Source organism: Tachyglossus aculeatus, chromosome 11 (assembly GCF_015852505.1).
Source record: "Tachyglossus aculeatus isolate mTacAcu1 chromosome 11, mTacAcu1.pri, whole genome shotgun sequence".
NCBI classification, from domain to species: Eukaryota; Metazoa; Chordata; class Mammalia; order Monotremata; family Tachyglossidae; genus Tachyglossus; species Tachyglossus aculeatus.
Window position 1 is genome coordinate 52,126,412 of NC_052076.1, and position 26,099 is coordinate 52,152,510.

The window sequence follows — 26,099 nt, forward strand, 5'->3', positions numbered from 1 at the left end:
ACTACTTACACTCTCTTCTCCCTGCCAGTCATAATTCCTGGGACGCAGAGAGCAATAAGAAGGCGGACAAGAGCGCAACACATTTTGAAGCGCGTGCCGAGGTTTTTTTTAAGTCCAGAACCTATTTAGGTGGGCATCGGAGACCAGAGCCATTACCAAGGCAACCGCATGTTTAGGTACGGTGTTATAGCACAGCATCGAGAGCATCGTTACGGGTGTTCTGAAAGAGAGGTGAAAGCGTTGAAGGTAGAGAAAAGAAGACTTCAGTTGTTGATATAGGAAATAATTCAATCATGAGCTAGGAACCGAGTGCTTGGAGGAGGCAGGAAAGCGAAGCCTGAAGGGAAACAAGAAAAACAGAAGTCTGGGCATTATTCAGTTTTAACTCAATTTTAAAACCAAACCACAGAAAGGTTTTATATGTGGAGAAGCAGGATTTCCGAACAGGGGTTAAAAAAAACAAACCCAAAAAAGCTCGTCTGAAGGCAAGTGGCCGTGTCCGCTTGCGATAACGGTATCTTTGGAAGATTTTTCGAGAGAAAAATACTTTATCATCTTCCTCCGCTTGGGCCATGTCTCAGGCTCGGCCCCAATCCGATGTTTGGAAAAAGAGCCCCTACAAAATAATATTGTCATTATAAATAAATAATAATATATTATAATAATTATAATAGTATAAAGAAATAATATTGTCATTTCTGAAGCCACCTATCAATAGTTCCATTCTCGAGTCTGCTTTGTACCTAATTGGCACAGAGTAGCTCAAGCTTTGAGCTCCTCCTTACCACAGTAACTTCTCGTTGTCCACCAGCCACTTTTCGGCTGTCCTCTCCCCTTTTCTCCCCTTCCCTCCCTGCCCCGCCTTTGCATCTTCTTACCATATCCAGCTCCCTGTTTCAATGCCACAGGAAACCACAGGTTTGGGGAAGGTTATTTAATCAAAGCAGTTTAATACACTTTCCCGTCTCGCACCTCCCTGAAGTCATCGCTTGGGAATGGATACACTCCCGGTCCCTGCCACCTCTGCAACTCTACCACCTGTGTCCTCCCAAGGAAGCACAAAGGATCCTTTAATTTAGCAAACAATACTTTATTATGAGCGGTCTGTGATAGGAGAGGGAGGAGAAGTCTCTCAAAACTGGGTATGCCATGATGAAGGGCTGCCAAGGACAATATAACCACGGCTAGAGCCAACACAAGAAGCCAATCCAACGAAGGGATCAGTTCCTTGGAGTTTTCCCTCTAAAGGGATCAGGAGCTAGCCCACAACCCTAACGGCTTCTTAACAGCAAGATCCAAGACCGCTGGATACACAGCCATCCATAAAGCAACATTACAGAACAACAAAGAGGCCAGAAGTACCTCCAAATGTGAGTTTTCAGGCCCAGATTAGCCTGACAATCCTGTGACCTCCCCACGCCCAAAGATACCTGAGAAGAGGGGGACTGAAGAGTGATCTGCCCGGCTCATGAGGAGATTAATCTGTCCAAAAGCAAAGATGGAGCACGACCTGTATTTCATTTGAGCAAGTCTTCTGTAACAATCCGGACTTCTTGGGTGGTTCCCCCGGTCTTCACGAGAGGCCCAGGTCTCCAACTGACAGCTGCCGGAGATGCAAGAGGACTGATGAGGATGTACTCAACGGAAAGGCTGCAGATCCAGTGAGAAAAGTGGTCTTATTCCGATGGGGTCATCTGGCAATGGGAGAGAAAGTACAAAAACAAACCAACAGAGGTTAAATGGCACTTCTTTTTGGTCTTCAAGTGTGAAAGACAGCATTATGCATACAAATATAATTCCCCATAGCAGGCAGAATAGTCCAGACTACAAAATGTAGGTTCAAAAAAGGATTACGATGAGGAGGAGGAGAGGAGGAGGAGAAAGTGTAGTTAGTTCCAGGGCTGACCCACTCTGGGGAGGTGTTCCTCTCTCAAAATTTTTTTCTTCATCCTCTATTCCTAAACGCTTTGGGTAAAAGACTTTATCGTTCTTCTAACCAACGGTATTTTTGAGGGCCTACCGTGTGCCGAGCAAGTCTCTAAAGGACCAAGATCCTAACGCCCGTAGCTTGTGCTAGTAATAGAGGAGAGACAGATAGGAAATGGCCAAGCCGCTGAGGATGATCGAAGTGGGGTTCTATTACTCTCTCCCTTAAAAAACAAACTATATTTTAATGGTATTTGTTAAGCGCTCACTACGTGTCAGGCACTGGACTAAGCACTGGAGTAAATACAAACTCATCAGGTTGGACCTAGTCCCTGTTTCACATGGGGCTCCCAGTCTTAATCCCCGTTTTACAGATGAGATAACCGAGACACAGAGATGTTTGGTGACTTTCCCAAGGTCACATAGCAGACAGAGCGGGGATTAAAACCAGGTCCTTCTGACCCTCAGGCCCACGGCCTGTTCATTAGACCACACCACCTCTCCCGAGCACTCTCCTTGGGAATCCAACACTCTGAAAAAGTCAGTCCTGACCCCCAAACTTCCCTTTCTGGTTTTTTTTTTGGAAGGGAGGAGGGTACTTGATGGGTGGGGAGGGATAAGGCTGAAATTAATCTGACCTCCCTGAATCCGGACTCTTCCGCTTGCCCCGACACTGCAGTGATGGAACAGTAGTTGCTCTCTGGATTTACCAAACTCCACAGAACTGAGCTTTCCAAGATCAATCTTTGGGAGCAGGAGGAAAAGTCGGCCGTCAAGCAGCAGCAACTGTTCCTTACGACAGGAGCAGCATGGCGTGGCGGATAGAGCACGGGCCTGGAGTCGGAAGGTCACGGGTTCTAATTCCGCCTCTGCCACTTGTCTGCTGCGTGGCCTTGGGCAAGTCACTTAACTTCTCTGGGCCTCGGTTACATCTGTAAAATGGGGATGAAGACTGTGAGCCCTTTGCGGGACAGGAACTGTACTCAACTCAATTTGCTCGTATCTACCCCAGCGCTTTGTACAGCGCCTGGCACATAGTAAGCGCTCAACAAATACCATAATAGAAATAATAATAATAATAATAGCGACAGGCCATGGGCCAATGTGGAACCTCTGCTCAGTTAAAAATCTACCTCATCATAGGATAAAAAGAGGATTTCTGGCCCATCTCAAATTATGGCAGCAACAAGCGCATTTTCCAATCCCCTTTCAGGTCTGATTAAAAGTGGAGAAGAGACTCTATGGATTGTTAAGAAATCTCGGTGCTCTGGTTTCTTTAGGGGGGGAGGTCAAGCCAGTGATTTAGAAGTGAATCCAAGATAAGGAACAGACACTTCCTCTCAGCTTTTTTCCTCACTAAATCATAGTCTTCCGGAAAAAAAAAAGTTTTTACAATGAAGCCTTATTTTTACCCCCTGAGCAAAATTGCTAAAATGTGAAAAATGTTTATTTTCCGTTCTAATCCTTACCCTGAAATATGCTTTCAGCATTATCACGGGCTGAGAAAATGTTGGAAAGTGTTTAATCCAGAAGAAAATTTGCAGAAAAGCTTTGGCTAAGATTATTTTCTTGCCTAGAATATTAGTGTTACATTTTCTACCTGGATTTTCTATATTTACCACTAGATTTTAAGGTCCTAACCATAAACTTCTCAAGGGCAAGTTTGTGTCTGTCAACTCTATTGTACTATCCCAATTGCTTTGTACAGTGCTCTGCTCACAGTAAGCTCTCAGATATCATTGGTTGACTGACAACTGAATAGATCATCTACCTCTAGGCTGTAAACTCATTTTGGGCAGGGAATATGTCTGTTTATTGTCATATTATACTCCCTCGAGCGCTTAGTACAGGGTTTTGCACACAGTAAGCACTCAATAAATACAATTGCATGAATGAATGAATACTTAAAAAGGAGAGAAGAAACAGGAATTGGGTTGGGTGAAGATGGTCCTCTTTCCAAGGCTTGCATTGTAAAACGTGAACCGCAAGATCCACACATCTGATCTCAGCGGACAACTCCAGTTCACTGACTGAAACTTGAGGTGAGAATGTGTAAAAAATATTCTTTAAAGGTATTTGGGTTTGGGGGGGGGGGGAGGTGTATGTTTGGCAATGAAAATCCAAGAGTAGGTTATTTTCTACAGTAACAGACTCACCTTGTGGGATAGTTTCTTTAGTATTCTCTTGGAGCATGAAGTGGATTAGAGTTCAGGCAAGATTTTCTCTCCAGGTGAACTAGCACATTCTTTAAATACTGGTTCTCCATCTCAGTTCCCTGCAGGGTTTCCTCCGAAGAGCCGTACTCATCTTCCTGCTCCCACGCTCACCCCCAGCACCCCAATAGCTGAAGCGGGATGGTGAGTTTTGGGGAAGAAGAAGCTGAGTTTGGGGTGGTGGGAGGAGGAGGTGGGAGGAGGAGGGAGGAGGGAGGAGAAGAAGGGAGCATGAGGAGGGAGGAGGAGGAGAAGGAAGGAGGAAGGAAGAGGAGGGAGGTGAAGGAAGGAGGGAGGAGGAGGAGAGGGAAGGAGGAAGGAAGAGGAAGGGGAAGGGAGGAGGAAGAAGGAGGAGGGAGGGAGTATGAGGAGGAAGGAGGAGGAAGGGGAAGGGAAGAGGAAGGAGGAGGAGGAGAAGGGAGCATGAGGAGGGAGGAGGAGGAGAAGGAAGGAGGAAGGAAGAGGAGGGAGGTGAAGGAAGGAGGGAGGAGGAGGAGAGGGAAGGAAGAAGGAAGGGGAAGGGAGGAGGAAGGAGGAGGAAGGGGAAGGGAGGAGGAAGAAGGAGGAGGGAGGATGAGGAGGAAGGAGGAGAAGGGGAAGGGAGGAGGAAGGAGGAGGAAGGGAGCATGAGGAGGAAGGAGGAGGAAGGGAGCATGAGGAGGAAGGAGGAGGAAGGGAGCATGAGGAGGAAGGAGGAGAAAGGGGAAGAGAGGAGGAAGGAGGAAGGAGGAGGAAGGAGGAGAAAGGGGAAGGGAGGAGGAAGGAGGAGGAGAGGAGCACCTGTACATATGTTTGTACAGATTTATTATTCTGTTTATTTTACTTGTACGTATTTACTATTCTATTTATTTTGTCAGTGATGTGCATCTAGTTTTATCTCTATTTATTCTGATGACACCTGTCCACGTGTTTTGTTTTGTTGTCTGTCTCCCCCTTCTAGACTGCGAGCCCGTTGCTGGGTAGGGACCGCCTCTATCTGTTGTCAACTTGGACTTCCCAAGCGCTTAGCACAGTGCTCCGCACACAGTAAGTGCTCGGTAAATATGAAGAATGAGGAGGAGGAGGAAGAAGATGGAAGAATGAGGGGGGAAGAGGAAGGAGGAGGATGGAAGAATGAGGAGGAGGAGGAGGAAGAGGTAAGAGGAGGAGAGAAGAGGAGGATGGAGGAGGAGGAATCAATCATTCAGTCGTATTGATTGAGCGCTTACTGTGTGCAGAGCACTGGACTAAGCGCTTGGGAAGTCCAAGTTGGCAACATCTGGAGACGGTCCCTACCCAACGGCGGGATCACAGCCTAGAAGGGGGAGAACGAGGGGGAAGGAGGAGGAAGGAGGAGGATGGAAGAAGGAGGAGGGTAGGAGAAAGAAGAAGGAGGAGGGTAGGAGAAAGAGGAAGGAGGAGAAGAGGATAGATGAGGAAGGAAGAGGGAGGAGGATGAGGAACGAGGAGGATGGAAGAATGAGGGAGTAGGAGGAGGAAGATGGGGAAGAGGAAGGAGGAGAAGAGGATTAAGGAGGAAGATGAGGAAGGAAGAGGGAGGAGGATGAGGAAAGAGGAGGATGGAAGAATGAGGGAGTAGGAGGAGGAAGATGGGGAAGAGGAAGGAAGAGGGAGGAGGAGGGAAGAGGAAAGAGGAGGGAGGAAGAGGAAAGAGAAGGGGAAAGGAGGAGGGAGGAGGAGGAAGGAAGAGGAGAAAGGGGGGAGGAGGAAGGAGGAGAAGGAGGAGGAAGAGGAGAAAGGGGGAGGAGGAGGAGGAGGCAGGCGGCAGTGGGTCTGTGGTGAAGGGCTGTGGGTTTTGCGGCCGCGTTGGAGATTGGCGGGGGGCGGGGGGGGGGGGATGGGGGACCAGGGGACGGGAGGGGGCTCCCTCCCTCCCTCCCTCCCTCCGTCCGCCTGTCTGTCCGCCTGTCGTCCGTCCGCCCGCCCGCCTGTCCGCCTGCCCGTCCGCCTGTCCGTCCGGCTGGGGGCGGGCGGGCGGTCCGGGCGGCTGTCGGCTAAGCGCGCGCGCGCGCGCTCCCGGGGCGGGCCCCCGTGCCCGCGCGCCGCCGCCTGCGCGCGGCCACGACGCGCGCGCGGGCCCGACCGGCGCGCCCGCGCCGCCATCTTTCCGTCCGTCCTGCTGTCCGTCCGTCCGTCCGTCCTGCTGTCCGTCCGCCCGCCCGCCCGCCCGCCCGCGGAGGCTTTGTCCGGCTGCAGCGCCGCCCCGCGGCCTGCCCCGCACCCGCCCGCCCCGCAGCCCGCGGGCCCAGGGACACGGGCACACACACGGACACACACACGGACACAGACAGACACACACAGACAGACAGACAGACAGACCGACCGACCGACCCAGAGGGGCCCGGGCCCATCGTCCGTCCGCCCTCCCGGGATCCGGGTAAAGACCCCAACGCCGCCCGCTCCGAGACCTGGGGGAGGGGAGGGGAGGGGAGGGGGGGGTGGTAGAGGGCGGCCCCCCCCCCGGCCCGGCCCGGCCCCGCCTGCCCCTTTGTCGGGCCGCCCGATCCCCCCCCGCCTTTCCTCCATCTTTCCGTCGGCCTGTCTGTCTGTCTGTCTGTCTGTCTGTCCGCTCGCCTGCCCGACCTGCAGGGCGGTGGGAAAGGGCTGGGGTCGCTCTCCCACCCCTCCTTCCCCCCCCTTCCTCCCATCCTCCTCCTCCTCTTTCTGCTTCCCCTCCTCTTCTTCCTTCCATCCTCCTCCTCCTTCTCCTCCCTCCCCTCCTCCCTCTCCTCCTCTTTCTCGTTCCCCTCCTCTTCTTCCTCCCCTCCTCCTCCTCCTCTTTCTCCCTCCCACCCTCCTCCTCCCTCCCCATCCCTCCTCTCCTCCTCCTCCTTCCCCTCCTCTTCTTCCTCCCATCCTCCTCCTTCTCCCTCCCCTCCTCCTCCTCCCTCTCGTCCTCCTCTTTCTCCTTCCCCTCCTCTTCTTCCTCCCCCCCCTCCTCCCTCCCCTCCTCCTCCTCCTCTTTCTCCCATCCTCCTCCTCCCCCTCCTATCCCTCCCCTCTCTCCTCCCCCTCCTCCCATCTGGTCCTTTTTGTCCTTCTGCGAAGCGTCGGGGTGGGAGGAGAGGGATGGGGGTGAGATGCGGGCCCTCCCCCCCGCCTCGTTTTCCCCACCCGCGGAGGATGGCGAAGAGACCGACTCCTGTCCCCTTTTTTGCCTCTGCCCGGCGTTAATGCAGGATGGAGAAGCAAAGGTTTACTCCCCCCCGACCCCCATCGCCTCTTGGGCCTGCCTTTCCTCCTCTGGACTCTCTAATGTGGGTGGGAGAGAGAGAGAGAGAGAGAGAGAGAGAGAGAGAGAGAGAGAGAGAGAGAGAGAGAGAGAGAGAGAGAGAGAGAGAGAGAGAGAGAGAGAGAGAGAGAGAGAGAGAGAGAGAGAGAGAGAGAGAGAGAGAGAGAGAGAGAGAGAGAGAGAGAGAGAGAGAGAGAGAGAGAGAGAGAGAGAGAGAGAGAGAGAGAGAGAGAGAGAGAGAGAGAGAGAGAGAGAGAGAGAGAGAGAGAGAGAGAGAGAGAGAGAGAGAGAGAGAGAGAGAGAGAGAGAGAGAGAGAGAGAGAGAGAGAGAGAGAGAGAGAGAGAGAGAGAGAGAGAGAGAGAGAGAGAGAGAGAGAGAGAGAGAGAGAGAGAGAGAGAGAGAGAGAGAGAGAGAGCTGCCCCTTTCCAGACCGTTTTGGCCAAAGGATGAAGAGTCAGATTGGAGCCTTGGGGTTTCGGGGAGGCCCAAGAGCTCAGTCCGGAGCGTTGGCCTTTCATGGCGAAGCTTCCAATTTTAGCTATCTGGGGTTACTTTGTTGCCCGGGGGGCTTTTGAAGCTGTTTGGAAAAGACCTCTGGAGCTCGGCCGATCGTTTCCGGGAAGATTCACCCGCCTCCCGTCTGTAACGGGGAGAGGGGGAAATCTCAGCTTTAATAACATGCTGGCCCGTCTCTCCGGAGGGGTGGGGAACCCGGACGAGTAGTGAGGTACCTGTATGACGAGTTCTTCTTCTCTCCCGTTTCGCAGATAAAATCAGTTGGATTCAGACGAGTTTACTAGCTCCGTGGGAACGGCGGCAGAGCTGGAGGTGGGAAATGCGCTGTCTGTCTATATGGCGTGGTGGTGGTGTTTCTGTGGCGTTGCCTTTCCGTGTTTTGGATGTGCTGGGTTTGTGGAGTAGTCCTCCATAGCGATAAACCGGGGGAAATTCTTTAGGCCCCTTCGTAGGGAATGTCAGGTGCTGGTTTTCTCCAGAAACCAGCTCCAGGTGGGACGGGTTCTCACTTTTTCTCCATTCCCCCTAGAGAATGAGGGGGAGGCAGTTGTCCCCAGAGTACCTCGATCCCCTCCATCCGAGCGATGGTTTCGGATCAAAGTAGGGAAACGACCCCGTCGAAAACAGTGATTTTTCCTCCGTACGAAATCTCTGCTCTGCCCAGTGGCATTCGACACCCCGGCCCCCGAGGCAGCGGTGATTCCCCACGGGCGCTTTCTGGGTTGAGAGGTCTTTCGGTGGGCCTGTTTCTCGGGGTGGATCCCGGGAGGATTTTCCTCCGGGAGCATTTGTTCATCTTTTTCCGTGATCCCGTAGGTGGGGAGACCCACTGGATTCCATCTGGTCAGCCTCCTGTTCGGCTACTAGGGAGGACTGGGAGATGCTTGGGACGCTGCGGCCTCAAACGTGCAGGTGATGCTCCGCTCTGACTCATCTTCCTCTTAACTGCGTTTTCTGGAGGTTTTACTACTGGCCTGTCGCCCGGCCGACGTGATCTGGATGAACGCTAGCAGACGGGTCGCTTAACCCAAATAGGCCAGGTGCTTGTTGACTGCTGTGCACATAGTAAGCGCTTAATAAATGCCATCATCATCATTATTATTATTATTAGATGGCGCAGTGATGGCCGAGTTGAGGGCTCCCTCGTGGATCCGGGGCACCGTTTCGGTTTTCTTCCCGCACCGCTCATATAGCTCTGTGCTGTGGCCGCTCCCCCGATTCTCATCCCTCGTCCCCCCACCGCCCCCCAATCTCCCAGGTACCCGAAGATAGTTTACGTGACATCTGAGTGAAGTGTAAAGGTGTTGATTGAAGGCAACACCGATGTCAATAGAAATGTGGACGTTTGAAGCACTAGATGGTAGTGATTCTTTTGGGGCACCCCCATTCTTTGATCTCCACTTCCCCCCGCCCCGTGCCTTGGCTTCGGCGGCATCAACCCGAAAGAAACTAAAACATCCGTACAAGGCGGAAAGTCAGATTGTTATAGGGAGATGGGAGAGAGGAGGTGAAAACCCGGTAAGGTCCGTATGTACGTTTTCATTCTACCGAGATCTGGTCTGCAGTAGGAAATGTCATAACAATACAGATCTCGGCAAAATTCTAGATTTCCTCCAGATCCAGTGTTTTCTAAAAATGAGGCAAATATTGATGCCAGTTTTCAGAGGAGACTGATCCAAAAGCGTACGTGACTTTTGAGATAGTGTGGTGTGTTGCTTGAGTCTAATGGCCTCTCTCCAACGGAAGCTCGGAGAGAGACTGTTACAGGTGCAGGTTAACTCCTGATAATGGGAAATTTCAAAGCCGAGTTAGATTTGTTCGCTGCATTGTCGTTACAGATGGGTCCTTCTATTGATTCTAGAGGTTCCGACGGATATTGGCTATATCAATTCCCAGATAGACACAAAAGTCTCTTCTGGTTGCATCTAACGCTTGTCCTGCTCAACGATGACGTGCTTTTTAAGACTGTAGTAGTTGTTTTGGAATTGCTTGTTCTCAGAAGTTAATGGGGTTAAAAATATCTGGCATGCAGCAAAAATGGGAGTGCTCGAAAACTGCATCTTTTTGCCATTTTGCCTCCAGGTCCGTCTTTCTGTTCTTGTTGTGTCCTTTTTCTGCAAAGGATGAAAATATGTGATGGTAGGCCTTGAAGCAGGCCCTTACAGCTCCAGAGTAGTAGTGGTCACTCCACTTCTTGGAGTTCAGTAGGTTGCAAGGGTCCTATTCTTTTTGGGGTATTTTATTACTGGCTAATTTACACAAAAAAAATTATTTAAGGGATGAGTGTCCTGGTTGAAAGGGATTGCAGGGAAAGAAGAGCGGTCTCCTTCCAGAACCAAATGGGGGAGGGAAGGAAAGAGGAGAGCGATTCATAGACTCAGAGGGCTAGAAAGGACTTTCAAGAACAGGATGATGCCTAGCGTTTTTTAGGTTTGTGATTCGGCCCAGTTTGTGCGCCCAAATTGCTTTTTGGAAAGCAACGCGGCATAGCTTGGTGGTGGTGTATGCAGCACAGAGTGGGTAAGGATACTGACCCAAAGTACACCTTGCAGCCTCTTTCCCCTAAGTGCGGCCTCTCCGCACACACAAACACACAGCCCTTGCTGTCCTGCAGCTTTTTGTAGCGGGTGTGTATCTCTGTGTGTGACTGGAAGCAACAGGAGTCTCATTATTTTTGCCTCGGGTTAAGCCTCTCCTTCCCATCTTAAGAATGGTTCTTCTCTGTCCCCACCCCGTTCCCAAAATGGGGGAAAGAGTACCTTACTTTTAAACCCTTCCAAGGGATAAAGTTAATAATTTTGGTATTTAAGTGCTTGTGTTAAACACAAGCTGGCCTAGTGGGAAGAGCTTGGGGGTCAAAAGACCTCTAGTGTGTAAGCTTGTCGTGGGCAGGGAACGCGTCTACCCACTCGGCTCTAGCCTACTCTCCCAAGTGCTTTTCACTCAGTGCGTAATAAGTGTGTTAGATTGTCCTGGGTTCCAATCCTGATGCTGCCACTTGCTGGGTGTCCTTGGTCAAGTTTGTTAACTTCTGTGCCTCAGTTTCCTCATCTTAAAATGGGGAACAAGTGCCTATTCTCCCCCCCCGTGGGAGGGATGCAGCAATGTGGGACAGTAACTCTGTCTATTCTGGTTGTGGTGTATCTGCAGTATCAACCCCAGTGCTTGGCGCACAGTAAGTGCTCAACAGATATCACAACTCTAATAATAGTTATCACTGTGATTGCTAATAATAATAATGAGTGTATCTACAGTATCAACCCCAGTGCTTGGCGCACAGTAAGTGCTCAACAGATATCACAACTCTAATAATAGTTATCACTGTGATCGCTAATAATAATAATGAGTGTATCTACAGTATCAACCCCAGTGCTTGGCGCACAGTAAGTGCTCAACAGATATCACAACTATAATAATAATCACTGTGATCGCTAATAATAATAATGAGTGTATCTACAGTATCAACCCCAGTGCTTGGCGCACAGTAAGTGCTCAACAGATATCACAACTATAATAATAGTTATCATTGTGATTGCTAATAATACTAATAAGTGTATCTACAGTATCAACCCCAGTGCTTGGCGCAGAGTAAGTGCTCAACAGATATCACAACTCTAATAATAGTTATCACTGTGATCGCTAATAATACTAATGAGTGTATCTACAGTATCAACCCCAGTGCTTGGCGCACAGTAAGTGCTCAACAGATATCACAACTCTAATAATAGTTATCACTGTGATCGCTAATAATAATAATAATGAGTGTATCTACAGTATCAACCCCAGTGCTTGGCGCACAGTAAGTGCTCAACAGATATCACAACTCTAATAATAGTTATCACTGTGATCGCTAATAATAATAATGAGTGTATCTACAGTATCAACCCCAGTGCTTGGCGCAGAGTAAGTGCTCAACAGATATCACAACTCTAATAATAGTTATCACTGTGATCGCTAATAATAATAATGAGTGTATCTACAGTATCAACCCCAGTGCTTGGCGCAGAGTAAGTGCTCAACAGATATCACAACTCTAATAATAGTTATCACTGTGATCGCTAATAATACTAATGAGTGTATCTACAGTATCAACCCCAGTGCTTGGCGCATAGTAAGTGCTCAACAGATATCACAACTCTAATAATAGTTATCACTGTGATCGCTAATAATAATAATAATGAGTGTATCTACAGTATCAACCCCAGTGCTTGGCGCACAGTAAGTGCTCAACAGATATCACAACTCTAATAATAGTTATCACTGTGATCGCTAATAATAATAATGAGTGTATCTACAGTATCAACCCCAGTGCTTGGCGCACAGTAAGTGCTCAACAGATATCACAACTATAATAATAATCACTGTGATCGCTAATAATAATAATGAGTGTATCTACAGTATCAACCCCAGTGCTTGGCGCATAGTAAGTGCTCAACAGATATCACAACTATAATAATAGTTGTCATTGTGATCGCTAATAATAATAATGAGTGTATCTACAGTATCAACCCCAGTGCTTGGCGCATAGTAAGTGCTCAACAGATATCACAACTATAATAATAGTTATTGTGATCGCTAATAATACTAATAAGTGTATCTACAGTATCAACCCCAGTGCTTGGCGTACAGTAAGTGCTGAACAGATATCACAACTCTAATAATAGTTATCACTGTGATCGCTAATAATAATAATGAGTGTGTCTACAGTATCAACCCCAGTGCTTGGCGCACAGTAAGTGCTCAACAGATATCACAACTATAATAATAGTTATCATTGTGATCGCTAATAATACTAATAAGTGTATCTACAGTATCAACCCCAGTGCTTGGCGCAGAGTAAGTGCTCAACAGATATCACAACTATAATAATAGTTATTGTGATCGCTAATAATACTAATAAGTGTATCTACAGTATCAACCCCAGTGCTTGGCGTACAGTAAGTGCTGAACAGATATCACAACTCTAATAATAGTTATCACTGTGATCGCTAATAATAATAATGAGTGTGTCTACAGTATCAACCCCAGTGCTTGGCGCACAGTAAGTGCTCAACAGATATCACAACTATAATAATAGTTATCATTGTGATCGCTAATAATACTAATAAGTGTATCTACAGTATCAACCCCAGTGCTTGGCGCAGAGTAAGTGCTCAACAGATATCACAACTCTAATAATAGTTATCACTGTGATCGCTAATAATACTAATGAGTGTATCTACAGTAGCAACCCCAGTGCTTGGCGCACAGTAAGTGCTCAACAGATATCACAACTCTAATAATAGTTATCATTGTGATCGATAATAATAATAATGAGTATCTACAGTATCAACCCCAGTGCTTGGCGCACAGTAAGTGCTCAACAGATATCACAACTCTAATAATAGTTATCATTGTGATCGATAATAATAATAATGAGTATCTACAGTATCAACCCCAGTGCTTGGCGCATAGTAAGTGCTCAGCAGATATCACAACTATAATAATAGTTATCATTGTGATCGATAATAATAAGTGTATTTACAGTATCAACCCCAGTGCTTGGTGCATAGTAAGTGCTCAACAGATATCACGACTATAATAATAGTTATCATTGTGATCGCTAATAATACTAATAAGTGTATTTACAGTATCAACCCCAGTGTTTGACGCATAGTAAGTGGTCAACAGCTATCACAACTATAATAATAGTTATCATTGTGATCGCTAATAATACTAATAAATGTATCTACAGTATCAACCCCAGTACTTGGTGCATAGTAAGTGCTCAACAGATATCACGAGTATAATAATGGTTATCATTGTGTTTCCTAATAATAATAAGAAGAACTGGGGTAGAGGCGGTACAGTCAGCCTTACTGAGTCACAGGGAAGTTAAGTAACTTGATCAAGGTCACCTGGCCAACAGGTGGGTGGTGGGGCCCAGGTTTCCTGACTCCCAATCTCGTTCTGTTCCAAGTAGGCTCTGCTTTTCTCTGGCAGTGACCAGCTGGGAAGCCAAGCTCTGTCGAGGACTGATGAAGTTCAACCCCCTTCACACCTCCACCATCCCAGCAGGACAGTAATCCATCTTATTTTAAAATAATTCCAGGCAAGGAGAATCCACAGCCTATCTCCCCAAGGACCCATTCTGAGCTTCACCAACCCTTACCGGTTGGATACTCCTAAAACCTCATGCCGCAATTGTTAAGTCTCTTTCTGTTCATAGGGAAGGGGAGGAAAGGGGTAAATCCATTTTTGCACTTGAGAGTGGGCAGCGTTTCTCCCTTTTTGTTCTCCATCCTTTGCCGAACGGGCTTTGAGCCACAAAGCGGGGGTGGAGTGGGGGGTGGGAGTGGGTTAGGCTAATTGACAGTGCCAAGCTAATCTGAAAGGATTCAAGGAACCAGGGCCCTGTGTATGCTCTAAACACTGCTTTGTGCATTGCGACTGCTTAGTGAATTTTAAATATCTGTGGCGACATCTTCGGTTTAGGAAATTTTTCCACGTTTTAGAAGTCAAGTTCAGTGCTTCTTCATTTGCAAAACATCCCATATATAAGTCTTAACTGCTAAGAAGCAGTGGCAGTTTCCATATCATTTCTATTTTTAGGTACCTGAGAGTTGGGGATCTTTTCTGCCCCATGGGGTTATACTGAAAGTAAGCCTTCATTTGTCCCCTTTGGGCGAGATTACTCTAATGGGATCATAAAAGCCACCCAGACAGTCCAGCGGGTACTGAAATGCAGAGCTTGACTTCCTGGGGGCCCATGAAATCTGAACTTCCTGAATGGTTTTCCTGTTTACTCCTGAGGGCAATTCGAGAGGATAATCTCTTTGGACACTGAGTGGTTCTGGGCCTGGTTTACCCTGAGACTCTGTCTCCCTTTATGCTTATGGCTGCAGTTAAGATCAGCTGATTGGATCCAGCAGATGGATTCAAAGTGGAATTGCCCAGGACCATCCTTTGAGCGGGACCCCTCTTTCACCACGCCATCTTCCCTTGATGAAGCCTGGATCCTGGGGCTCTTGAAACCATGCTCCCGATCGATCGGTCCCCTTGTCCTTTTTTTTTTTGTGGGTAATTTTGTTTCCCCTCTGGCAGCTCCATTTCCTATGTTTGTTTGAATGAGAGTGTATTTTGCTACCCCACGGGGCCGGTTTTGAAATCTCTTCATTTATTTTAGTCTGTGTGAAACCCAGGCAAAGCGAGAGGTGCCTAATAATGATCCTTCTCCTTAGGTCAGCGCCTTGCAAGGAGGCAGTGAGGTCTCCGGCACTGCAGCTGGGAAAGGCCCGAGCTTCTGGGTCGGGAAAACATGTCCCGTCGGAAACAGACCAATCCAAATAAAGTTCACTGTGAGTATCGGTCTTGTCATGGCCTGTCTTTTCTAGGAGCTGGGAATGATGCGGTTAGGGAGTGGTAAGGGGAAGAGAACTGGATTGGCAGTGGGACAGAGGCTAGACTTGATCTGGCCATGTGGAAGGGCAGTTAGGGCTGGTAGAGCACCTCTGAGATGAGCCTGGTTGCCCATAAAGAAGGTGGAGGCTTTCTTAGGTTTGGAAGAGAGGATCTGTGCAGTTTTGAAGAAGCAGAGACTTTTCCCCGATTTGATATAAGAAGGTAGTCGTCAGAGTTGGGAAGCTAGACTGGGCTAGACCGGGTTAGCCGATCGATCGATCGGTGGTATTTATTGAGCGCTTACCGTGTGCAGCGCGTTGTACCAAGTGCTTGGGAAACTACGATACGATAGAGTCGGTAGACTCAGTCCCTGCCAACAAGGCGTTTGCAGTCTGCAGGGAAAAGAAGGGCCAAGTGCCGAACGCACTAGAGGAGACGGGCTGAGGAAAGTGTACTGGAGGAGAGTGAGTCGGGATTCTCTAAGCAAGGATGGGTGCGGAAGGCCAGGCTGGTGTTCCCTAAAATGGCAGAAGAGGAGGATAAGCTGGATGTGTTCAGGAAAAGGATCTTGAGCTAGGAGTGGGAGGGTGAGGTTGGAGAAGATGTTGGTTGCTCTCTGGAGTGGGAGAAGTGAGGGTAGAGGCTGGGACTCAAGGAAAGTTGGAGATCTTCCCAGATAGGAGGACTGCACGCTTCTGGCAAAAAATTTTCCAACTTGAGTGAATTCGGGCGTCGGAATAGCAACGTGATTTAGCTTAGCAAATGAGTAGAGTGCTCTTGGAAACGGGATTGAGAAGCAGCGGGGTCTAGTGGCTAGAGCGTGGGTCTGGGGGTCAGAGGATCTTTGTTCTAATCTTGGCTCCGCCACGTGCCCGCCGTGTGACCTTGGACAAGTCTCTTAACTACTCTGTGCCCCAGTTACCTCCTCTGTGAAATGGGGTTTAAGACTGTGAGCCCCATGTGGGACATGGACCCTGTCCACCCTGATTAGTTTGTATCTACCCAAGCGCTCTGCACAGCGCCTGGCACATAGTAAGCATTTAACAAATACCTTTAAAGAAAAAAATGGAAGAAACAGGATCCCTGGCTAGAGACGGGTAGGAAGTGTGGCCTGAAGGGGTTGGGGGTCGAAAGAGGTGAGTTACTTAAAATGGTAAAAGATGGAGATTTGATGCCCAGTGAGTAGAGTAGGCCGGGTGGCCGCGGAAACTAGCTGCTTTTGGAAGTCATACTGGCCGAATGCCGAAGCGGGGTCAGGTGAAAGATGAACGTCTCTGGACTGCCCCCTTAGATATCAAATCTTTAAGAGGTGGCCGAAGAGACTGTGGAAGAATGGGTAGGGTTGCGTTCTCTGTGAGGGGAGCGGGTTAGAGATTTGGGTAGCCAAAGGAGTCCGGCGTTAACGTGCGGTAAATGCCCATCTCGAGGGGAACCGTGGCCAGGTTTGACGAAAAGGATGCCTTTCTAGTTAGCGGGTATACTGAACTGGTGGCCTCGTATAGGTAAAGGTATTGTATAGGTATCTTCCCAGATAGGAGGACTGCACGCTTCTGGCAAAAAATTTTCCAACTTGAGTGAATCAAGCTCTCGCTTGATTTTGGAGTCTTCGGGGAGACCAAAGCCGGCCGCGGCCTCCGCGATCCTCCGGGGAGCCGGTGTCTGAGTTGGGGGACAGATGTACGGACAGGCGGCGGTGGGGGAGGGTGGGTAATGCACATCTGCAGCTGCCGCACTCGAACAGAGCAGAGTGACCTTTGTGTGCAGGGGGAGGGGAAGCCCTGGGGGCTCCGGCCCCCGCATCTGTCTTCTGAGGCTGCTCTGAAGGGAGCTGCTGCTGCTTCCTGGCTGTGAGCTGAAAAGTTCAGCCACTCCCTGGAGTGCCAAGTAGGGGCCAGTTTCACGGATCTCTTTGAAAGTCAGCGAGCAGAGAGGGGAAGGGGGAACCGTGAAGGCCGCCGAGGCAGCGGGTCTGGCGTTTTCAAAAAGGGAAGTTTGTTGGACCCTAATGGCCTTTCTCTTGGCCGTAAGGAGAACGTGCCCCATCAGAGTAAGCTTCTCATCCGCTGTGACAGGAATAAGAAAGTGGGGAGAAAGGAAGTTTCATCCCTAAGGCCTCCGCAACGCCCCCTCCCAATCTCACGGAACCAATCTAATTCATTGAACGCAGTGCTTTGGAGGTAACTCACCTCTGTTAACTATCCGGTCTTGGCCAAGAAATGATCGGAGGGGGCTCAAGGTTTCAGAAGTTGAGCTAAAGACCTCAAAGCCCTGTAGCTTTGGGTTTCATTATTTCCGCTTCCCAGGGCAGAAAAAAAAATGTCGTCAACCGAAGGTGGCCCCTGTTGCGGAACTGTTAAGGAAGGATAGTCAGGTCGGACGGAGCAGCGGCAGCAGGTGACGGATAATAATAATAGTAATAATAATGGCATTTATTAAGCTCTTACTATGTGCAAAGCACTGTTCTAAGCGCTGGGGAAGTTACAAGGTGATCAGGTTGTCCCATGGGGGTGCTCACAGTCTTAATCCCCATTTTACAGTTGTGAGGTAACTGAGGCCCAGAGAAGTGAAGTGACTTGCCCAATGTCACACAGCTGACAGTTGGCGGAGCTGGGACTTGAACCCACGACCTCCGACTCCAAAGCCCGGGCTCTTTCCACTGAGCCACGCTGTTTCTCTTCTCGCTGTCTTCTCTGTTTAGACAGCTTGAGTGTGTCAAGGGGATCTACGGTACCTCTTTTATGCTTTCCCTCACAGACCGCTATCGGTCAGCGATAGACTGAGCCTGTCGTACACCTCCAAGACATCTGATTGTAAATATCCTGGGTCAAAAGCCTGGAAGGAATGGGCGTGATCTAGGAACTGTAAACTCTGCAACCCTAGGCACCACGGCCCCCCTCTTTCCTTTTATTATTTGCGGAGAGGCCGCAGCTCCCCCGTTCCGTGCCCACCCTGCTTTGAGAAAACGTGTATGGACAGTCCAGGCTAATGAAGGAAAACACTCCTGAAGGCGCCTTCAATCCATCGCAAAGGAAAATGGGGATGTAAAAATGGTTCTTGATACTTTCGCCTTCCCTTTCATCCAAGGAGCTCAGAGCCTTTTGCACTTTATTAATTGTGCCAACGTCCCCGTGAGGTAGGCGCCCGGGGTTAGGACGACTCACGAGCCCAGAAAGCTCAGGCTCAGAGACGGTGGCTTGAGTCATCTGGCCGGGTTCCCGACTCCCACGCGATACGCTCATACTCCAGATCGGATTTCCATTTGAAATGCGCTTCTGCTGTTTAAAGAGGTTTCAGGGGGACTGAGATGACATTTAGCTATGTACACCATCTAGTATCTCAGTAGGCCGGCCACAAATAAGGAATTGGAATAATCAATGGGATTTATTGAGTGCCTTTCCCCTCGTGTTCCCTTTCCTTCCAAATTTTTCAACTGCTCGCTCCTCTGATTTTCCAGCGTCCCTTTTCTGTAACAAACCGGCTGAAGCTCAGGCCTGATAAGTCTTTGCATTATTTAGATTTCTTGTGAAAGGAAAAAAAAAGTTCAGAATGTCACCTGTGTTGGCTTTTGTGGCATCTAAATGCCCCCTTGCCTTGTAGCCCAATGCCTCTATTGAATAGCTTGGCTAGTGGCCTGATGCCACTGAGAAAGATGGACTATTATCCAGCTCTAAACCTGGATTTGAAAATGGTGATGGACGATGATGCCCCTCTTAATAATTAGGAATGTACTTAATACCTAATTTTTAGCTTTTAAAAATTCTTCATGGATTTGTTTCCTTCGATCTCAGTCCTCCTTTAGCCTTCTGGTTGTCCTCTACCATCCTAACATTTCCCTCTAAAAACCTATCCCGGGCCTCCCGTCCGTGAATGCATCCAAACCCGTCTTGAACTTATTGTTTGGGCCTCCACAATTTCCTGTGGTAAGGATATCCGAATGCTCACCATCCTCTTAACCCCCCTCTTAAAATTGAAGGATGTGAATTTTCTCATGAGCGGTTTCAAAGGCAGATCCATGCCAAGTCTTTTTTCAGTGGTTTCTGAATAGGTTATTTCTTCAGGGGGTTTAACCCAACTCACTTTTAGTCAGTCTGGGGCCTTTGAGGTATACTTGGTTCTGCAGAGGATAGGGCAACAGAATGGAGGAACGTTTTTCCAACAACGCGTGCCTGGCTTGGATTACAGCATAGCGTGGTGTCAGAAGACGTGGTTATGTGCACATATGCAGTATAGGGAGTGGGGTGAGTACTACAGTACCCATTTACCTCAGTGTGGGTTTTGCCAAGACCGCGTCCTTCATGTTCCAGGAGAAACGAGTGTATCCGTAACAGCAAAGTCTTTGTCAGTGGGACTTGTGGGCAAGGCAGGTAATGACTTCCCTTAGCTTCTTCGTTGATGTTTCCATTCGCCCAGGGCTGCCGGAGCTCCTCTCTAGAACGCTTCACCTCAGAGGATGGGAGTTGGTCATTGTTTTTCCATTTCAACTTGATGCCGGGTACATTGGTGAAAACCCCAAGGGCGGAGATGCCGTTTTCGATCCCGAGCAAGAGCCGGTGATGTAGGAGCTGAGGCCCAGCTTCTGGCAGTGCACTTCCATATTGGGCCCAGGGATGCTCCATTACCATGGCTTCTTGGTCGTGACCGCCCATCCAGAGGGTGGGGCGGGTGGTTTGCAACAAATTAACTTTGGTCCATTCCGAGCGGACACTCTGCCGTCCAGTTTGTTCCTACAGACCAAGGGATAGGAAGAACTTTTAAGACTTAATTTGGCCATGACCAAAGTTGAACTCTGCTGATTCCTTCTGTATTTCTCTGACCATTTCTTCTCAGTTCGGTTCACTGGGCTTTCCTCCTCCCCTCACTTTTTAAGGCTCTGTTCTGAGTCGTGAAGCATGAGAAGAGTCTTCTTCTACACTCAATCCCTTTGGGAACTCATCTACTCTCATGGCTTCAACTATCACCTCGCTGCGGATGACTCCCAAAGCGACCTCACCAGCCCCGACGTTTCATCTGCCCTGTGATCTCATGTTTCCTTGTGCTTCCAGGACTTCTCCGGGGGGATAATCCGTTGTTCCTTAAACTCACTGTGGCAAAAACTAAACTCATCTTCTTCCCTGCCTTCCCCATCGCAGTTAGCAACACCTCCATCCTCCCTATTCCACAACATTTGGTAATCGTCTTTGCCTCCTCTTTGTCTTCCACTTCCCATATCCAGTCCGGGTCTAAATCCTGCCAGTTTTTCATCCACAATATTTCTCAGATCCACCCATTCCCCTCCAGAGGTATGGCCGCCACACCAGTCCAGGGCCTTGATACCCCCTGGCTGGACTGCTGCTTCAGCCTCCTTACTTATTTTGTTTTTAACTTGTAGTTTTTTCAATTATTACTATTTTTTATTTTTGTGGTATTTTTTAAGCATGCGCCAGGCACCGTACTAAGCACAGGGGTAGATACACGCTAATGAGGTTGGACACAGTCCATGTCCCACATGGGGCTCACAGCCTTAATCCCCCTTTTTCAGGTAAGGTAACTGAGGCACAGAGAAGTTGTGACTTGTCCAAGAGTCACACAGCAGACAAGTGGCGAAGCCAGGGTTAAAACCCAGGTCCTTCTGTCTTCCAGGGCCATGCCCTGTCCACTAGGCCATGCGGCTTCGCAGAATGTTGTTGTTCCCAGTTGTATCTGTGTTCCCCTTTTAGAATAATGATGGCATTTGTTAAGCGCTAACTATGTGCGAGCCACCGTACTAAGTCCTGGGGTAGATACAAGCAAACCAAGTTGAAGACAGTCCCTGGCCCATGTGGGGTGCTCAGTTTCAGTCCCCATTTCACAGGTGAGGTAACTGAGATACAGAGAAGTGAAGTGACTTGCCCGGGGTCACACAGCAGACAGGCGGCAGAGCCAGAATTAGAACTCATGACCTTCTGACCTTCCATGCATTTGCTAGTCACCCCCATTTAGATGGTAAAATCGAGAAGGGCAGGGACTGTGTCTTCTAGCTGTATTGTAGACTCTCGAGTGATGGGTACAATACTTTGCACACAGGCTCTCAAAAATACCGATGACGGTGACTCCTTACTGGGCTATAAAGTGATATTTCCTTCAATTTACTTATTCGTTATGAAACAACAGGAGAAAACTGCTCTGCATTTTGTTTGAAGCACAGTGTCAGAAGAACCTAGTTTGAGGGCTGAAACTGGTGCCATCCTCTGTAACTCAACAAGGTACACCACCCCTGCCGATTACGTTCATTCACCTGTAACGGGAAATGCTATTAGTCAAAGAGCTGCCAATGTAATCATTGATTTCTCACTAAAATAAGTTTCCTTTTCCCCCACCGTGAACAAGTCTTTCCTGCCCTTCGGAGTCTTGCCGTCCCACCCCAGCCCATGTCGGAGAACACACACCCTGCCTAAGAGGGCAGAGTTACGGTTCCTGTAAACCAACTCTGGCCTCGGTTCTGTGGTTGCAGTGAGGCACTGTAAAGGAGGAGCGGCAGCAAGAAATGAATTCCTAATGCCCTCTCTTCCCTCCCACCCCCAACACACCTTCTTAAGTCTCTCCTTGGACCCCTTGATGTGAAGGTTACAGTCTCAAGCAGTGTGATATGTTCCACTCTTAAGGCCAGAGTGGTCATGGACCGAACCAATTTTCTCCCACTGCCTATATAAAAGCTTTTGTAACCCCAACCTGATATCTATATCCTTTCCCTGACGTTATCACGGTCATGCTCTGCACACAGTAAGCGCTCAATAAATACGATTGAACGAATGAACACAAGCAGAGAAGCAGTTGTGGCTCAGTGGAAAGAGCCCGGGCTTTGGAGTCAGAGGTCATGGGTTCAAATCCCAGTTCCACCACTTGTCAGCTGTGTGACTTTGGGCAAGTTACTTGACTTCTCTGGGCCTCAGCTCGCTCATCTGTAAAATGGGGATTAAGTCTGTGAGCCCCACGTGGGACAACCTAATCGCTTTGTGTCCTCCCCAGCGCTTAGAACGGTGCTTTGCACATAGTAAGCGCTTAATAAATGCCATCGTTGTTATTATTATCTGTTTCAGCTGTGCCTACACACCTTCATGATAGCCTCACCCAGGTTTTCCTTCTGGTGTGCCCAGTGTTTGTCCTTTTCACAGACTCCTTGGTGTTTTGGCTATCTCTTTCCCTTTTTATGGAAGCAGTACCGGCCTAAGGAGGTGAGAGCGTCAACGTGAAACTTCTCTCTCTTCTCACGCTTAAGAGACGTTCTAATGCCCGCATTTCACCGATTTTCCCTTCCAAATGTGAGGCGTGATTTATTTCCGACAGTCTTTCCCGTCGAATCACAGCCTTCAACATTAGCCCTTTCCCCAGGGAGGAGAGTGGAGCTCCGCTGAGTGTACCCCATGGCAGAGGTCCCCCAGGCACCTTGGTGAAGAGTGCCAGCCCCCATACCACCTGAGCCCTTGTCCCTTCCTTTCTCTTTGCCAGAGAGAGACCTCACTTTTTGTCAGCATTTCAACTGGCCATTTCATCTTTCCGGCTGCCTAGGGAATGCTGCCTGTAGTTTCCACTCTGAGGTCATGGAAACCTTAGGAAACCCAACTCCTCCTCTTCATGACTGTTCCACACGAGGGGGCGAGGAGCTGAGCATTCAGACATGTTAACTCCTCAAGTGCTTTCTAGTTTTATGTTCAACCCGCCTGGAAGAGGGTACGTGTCAGGGACTCGGGGCTTGTGGACGGCTTCAGGCCTGGGGAGAAGAAACGTATCGTGTCAAGGGAGAGCAGGAAGCACAGTTTTTCTCTTTGAGTCGTATTGCTGGCCGTATCAAATCGCTCTTGGTTAAGTATTTCCATTTGGACCGTCCGGTCTCTGAGTTTCCCAGATTTCCCAGTAGGTTGCCCAGTGGTAACCATCTCTCTTTTTCTCTCTCCAGTACTGGAACAGCAGCCGATTGGTTCAGAGATGCAGTGTAGGAGAGGGCAGGTAGCATGGAAAGGGCCGTGAAAGGACGATTGAAGAGAGCGGGCAGAGGTTTGTTTTATTTGAGATGGAGGCAGGGATGATAATGTTGCTTGATGGATTCCACGCTTGGGGCCGGAGTGGATGCTGGCTCAGCTTGTTTGAAGTTTGGTTTTGGGCTGAATATATTGGTACCCCAGCTGCCATAGAAATGCGTGAACTGCCCAGATCGTAATAAATTATCTTCCTTCCTTCCCTCCCTCCTTCCTTTCTGTTTCCTTAGCCGAGGCAGGCCGGAAATAGGAAAGGGACCCTGGAGTAGAAGGACAGATTTCTCCCTTTTTCACAAGATTGGAGACTGGTGGCTTTGAAGGAAGTGTGTGCTGCGCCGTCGTATCCTCCTCTGTTGTTCTTTTCCCCCTCAACCCTTCCAGATTCTTGTCTAGTAACAGTTCAGGGAGAGAGTTGGCCCAGAGAAGCCTGTACTCAGACTCTCGTTGCCTTGATGACACCAGACCAGCTTCCGCTATTTGAACGGAGTGGTCTGATCTGACTTTCCTGGGAAATAGCAGGATGCCCAGCTGCTGGCCTGATGGTATTCTTTTTGTTTTGTTTTGTGTTTTTCCCTTACGACCATTAGGGGAACAGGTGTTCGCTGGGCTGGAGGAGCACGCCCGCCAAGCGATGATGAAAACTGATTTTCCTGGAGACCTTGGGGGCCAGCGGCCAGCCAGCCAACAGCTGAGAGATCAGGACTCCAGTAGCAGTGAGTTCTGCACCTTCTGGTAATGACTCAGGGCAAGGGGGAGAGGAATGATAATGAGTGTGTGTGCTGTGGAGAGTGTGCCTGGGGCCCTAAGGAGACCGTCTGGAGTCTCAGGTTCCCTCCCTTGTTCACCAGAATCGTTCTCGCGTTCGCCTGTGCGTACCTGGAAGGGTAGAGCAGGTTGGGCCAATGCTCAAGTCACTTGGCTCGGCGTTGCAGACAACTAGACGTTGGGCAAATCCGTTTTAATAATAATTGTGGTATTTAAGCGCTTCTTTTAGGCCAGGCACTATTCTAAGCACCGAGGTGGACACAAGCAAATCGAGTTAGACGCAGTCCCTGTTCCACATGGGGCTCACGGTCTTCATCCCCATCCACATCTTCTAGACCGTGAGCCCACTGTCGGGTAGGGACCGTCTCTATATGTTGCCAACTTGGACTTCCCAAGCGCTTAGTACAGTGCTCTGCACACAGTAAGCGCTCAGTAAATACGATTGAATGAATGAATCCCCATTTTACAGATGAGGTCACTGAGGCCCAGAGAAGTGAAGTAATAATAATAATAATAATAATGGCATTTGGTAAGCGCTTACTATGCGCAAAGCACGTTCTAAACGCTGGGGAGATACAAGGTGATCAGGTTGCCCCACGTGGGGCTCACAGTCGTAATCCCCGTTTTACAGATGAGTAACTGAGGGACAGAGAAGTGAAGTGACTTGCCCAAAGTCACACAGCTGACAAGTGGCAGAGCCGGGATTAGAACCCATGGCCTCTGACTCCCAAGCCCGGGCTCTTTACACTGAGCCACGCTGCTTGCCCAAGGTCACACAGCAGGCAAGTGGCAGAGTCAGGATTAGAACCCAGGTCCTTCTAACGCATAGGTCCGCGCTTTATCCTGTAGGCCATGCTGCTTCTGGTGATGATGATTATTAGGTATTTGTTAAAACACTTACTATGTGTCAAGCACTGCTCTAAGTGCTGGGGTAGATACAAGTTAGTTCAGACACCATCCCTGTTGCAAGCTCACTGTGGGCAGGGAATGGGTCTGTTGTGTTGTACTCTACCGATCGCTTAGTACAGTGCCTTTCATACAGGAAGCACTCAGTAAATACAATTGATTGATATGGGGCTCGCGGTCTAAGTAGGAGGGAGAACAGGTGTTTAATCCCCATTTTACAGGTGAGGTAACTGAGGCACAGAGAAGTGAAGTGACTTGCTCGAGGTCACACAGCAAGCAAAGGGCAGAGCCAGGATTAGAACCCAGGTCCTCTGACACCCAGGCCCGTGCTCCTTCCGTTAGGCTACGCTGCTTCTCATGGCACGGATAATTATGTGGGGGTTGTTCCATTCCCAGATAACATGGCAGGAGAAATGCTAAAGGAGTCCTACGCACACCAAAGGAGCCCTCGTTTTCACTGAATCCTAATTGCCGGACACTTCATAGAAATGGGAAGTTGAAAGAACTCATTGCCCTAATACCTAAAAGTGGGCAGAAATCTGTGTCAGCCCTGTGGCAGTGTCTTCAGCACCGGACCTTAATCAGTGGTATTTATTGAGCCCCTACTTTGTGCAGAGCACTGTACTAAGTGCTTGGGAGAGTACAGTAGAATTAGTATACGTGTTCTTGGCACTCTCTCTAGCCAGGAAGACAAATGCTAACTAAATTACAGGTAGGAGGACATAAGAGTATAAATCTATGTATGTAAGTGCTGCGGAAGGTTGGGAATACAGAAGTGGCATTTCAGGGGGATATAAGGCGGGGAGATGAGAAGGCCTCCCGGAGGAGATGGGATTTCCGAAGGACTTTGGCGTTGGGAGAGAGAGCAGTGAAGCTGTCAAATTTGAAGGGGAAGGGAGTTCCAAGGCTTAAGCAAAAAGTTGGTGGTGTGAGAGACGAGAACAATAATGATGGCATTTATTAAGCGCTTAATAATCAATCAGTCGTATTTATTGAGCGCTTACTGTGTGCAGAGCACTGTACTAAGTGCTTGGGAAGTACAAGTTGGCAACATATAGAGACGGTCCCTACCCAACAGTGGGCTCACAGTCTCAGTGCAAAGCACTGTTCTAAGCGCTGGGAAGGTTACAAGGTGATCAGGTTGTCCCACGGGGGGTTCACAGTCTTAA

General features: G+C 49.0%; 1 protein-coding gene and 1 long non-coding RNA gene across 9 annotated transcripts in view; one reads left to right on the forward strand and one right to left on the reverse strand.

The window, feature by feature from the left end:
- LOC119934840 lies at positions 1-4,353 on the reverse strand. Its single transcript, XR_005453019.1, has 3 exons — positions 4,083-4,353; positions 1,431-1,694; positions 1-616 (listed from the first exon to the last, which is right to left on the reverse strand). It is a non-coding gene; the product is annotated as an uncharacterized LOC119934840 (long non-coding RNA).
- Positions 4,354-6,351: 1,998 nt separating this feature from the next.
- ZNF821 (zinc finger protein 821) overlaps positions 6,352-26,099 on the forward strand; it is a 37,341-nt gene continuing 17,593 nt past the window's right edge. The window contains exons 1-5 of one of the 8 annotated variants that reach the window (XM_038754382.1): positions 6,352-6,516; positions 8,140-8,200; positions 8,705-8,800; positions 15,109-15,225; positions 23,847-23,972. In XM_038754382.1, coding sequence (XP_038610310.1) covers positions 15,186-15,225; positions 23,847-23,972 — 166 coding nt within the window. In that variant the 5' untranslated portion in view covers positions 6,352-6,516; positions 8,140-8,200; positions 8,705-8,800; positions 15,109-15,185. Of the gene's footprint in view, positions 6,517-7,156; positions 7,334-8,139; positions 8,201-8,704; positions 8,801-15,108; positions 15,226-23,846; positions 23,992-26,099 lie in introns of those variants that run through there. The other 7 variants (XM_038754377.1, XM_038754379.1, XM_038754378.1 and 4 more) reach the window with 7 other exon arrangements.